Here is a 273-nt window from a genome sequence, read left to right on the forward strand (position 1 = left end):
TGTTTTTATTTTTTCCCCTCTCTCACTTGCTTGGGTGTTGCTTTTAATCATCATCGGGTTTAATATTTTTTTTTCTTTTCCGTTAAACGTCGCTTTGCTTCTGCTTTGCTTTGTCGGCGGTGCTTTGTCGGAGGTGGTTTGTGTCAAGTCCGTCAACTGTTGTACTGACAGGCGTTTAAACTAGAGCCGGGGCTTTGCAAACTGCTGTAGCCGAAACTGGAGTGCTGCTTTGATTTCAGTCTGAGGCTGGGGAAGGTGGGGTGTGAAGTGTGC

At 46.2% G+C, this 273-nt stretch overlaps 1 protein-coding gene across 1 annotated transcript in view; it reads right to left on the reverse strand.

Moving 5' to 3' along the window:
* Positions 1-9: 9 nt before the first annotated feature.
* PITX1 (paired like homeodomain 1) overlaps positions 10-273 on the reverse strand; it is a 6,563-nt gene continuing 6,299 nt past the window's right edge. Inside the window, exon 4 of the mRNA XM_031055191.1 lies at positions 10-265. Coding sequence (XP_030911051.1) covers positions 153-265 — 113 coding nt within the window. The 3' untranslated portion in view covers positions 10-152. The remainder of the gene's footprint in view (positions 266-273) is intronic.

This window comes from Geospiza fortis, unplaced genomic scaffold (genome assembly GCF_000277835.1).
Source record: "Geospiza fortis unplaced genomic scaffold, GeoFor_1.0 scaffold55, whole genome shotgun sequence".
Taxonomy (NCBI): Eukaryota; Metazoa; Chordata; class Aves; order Passeriformes; family Thraupidae; genus Geospiza; species Geospiza fortis.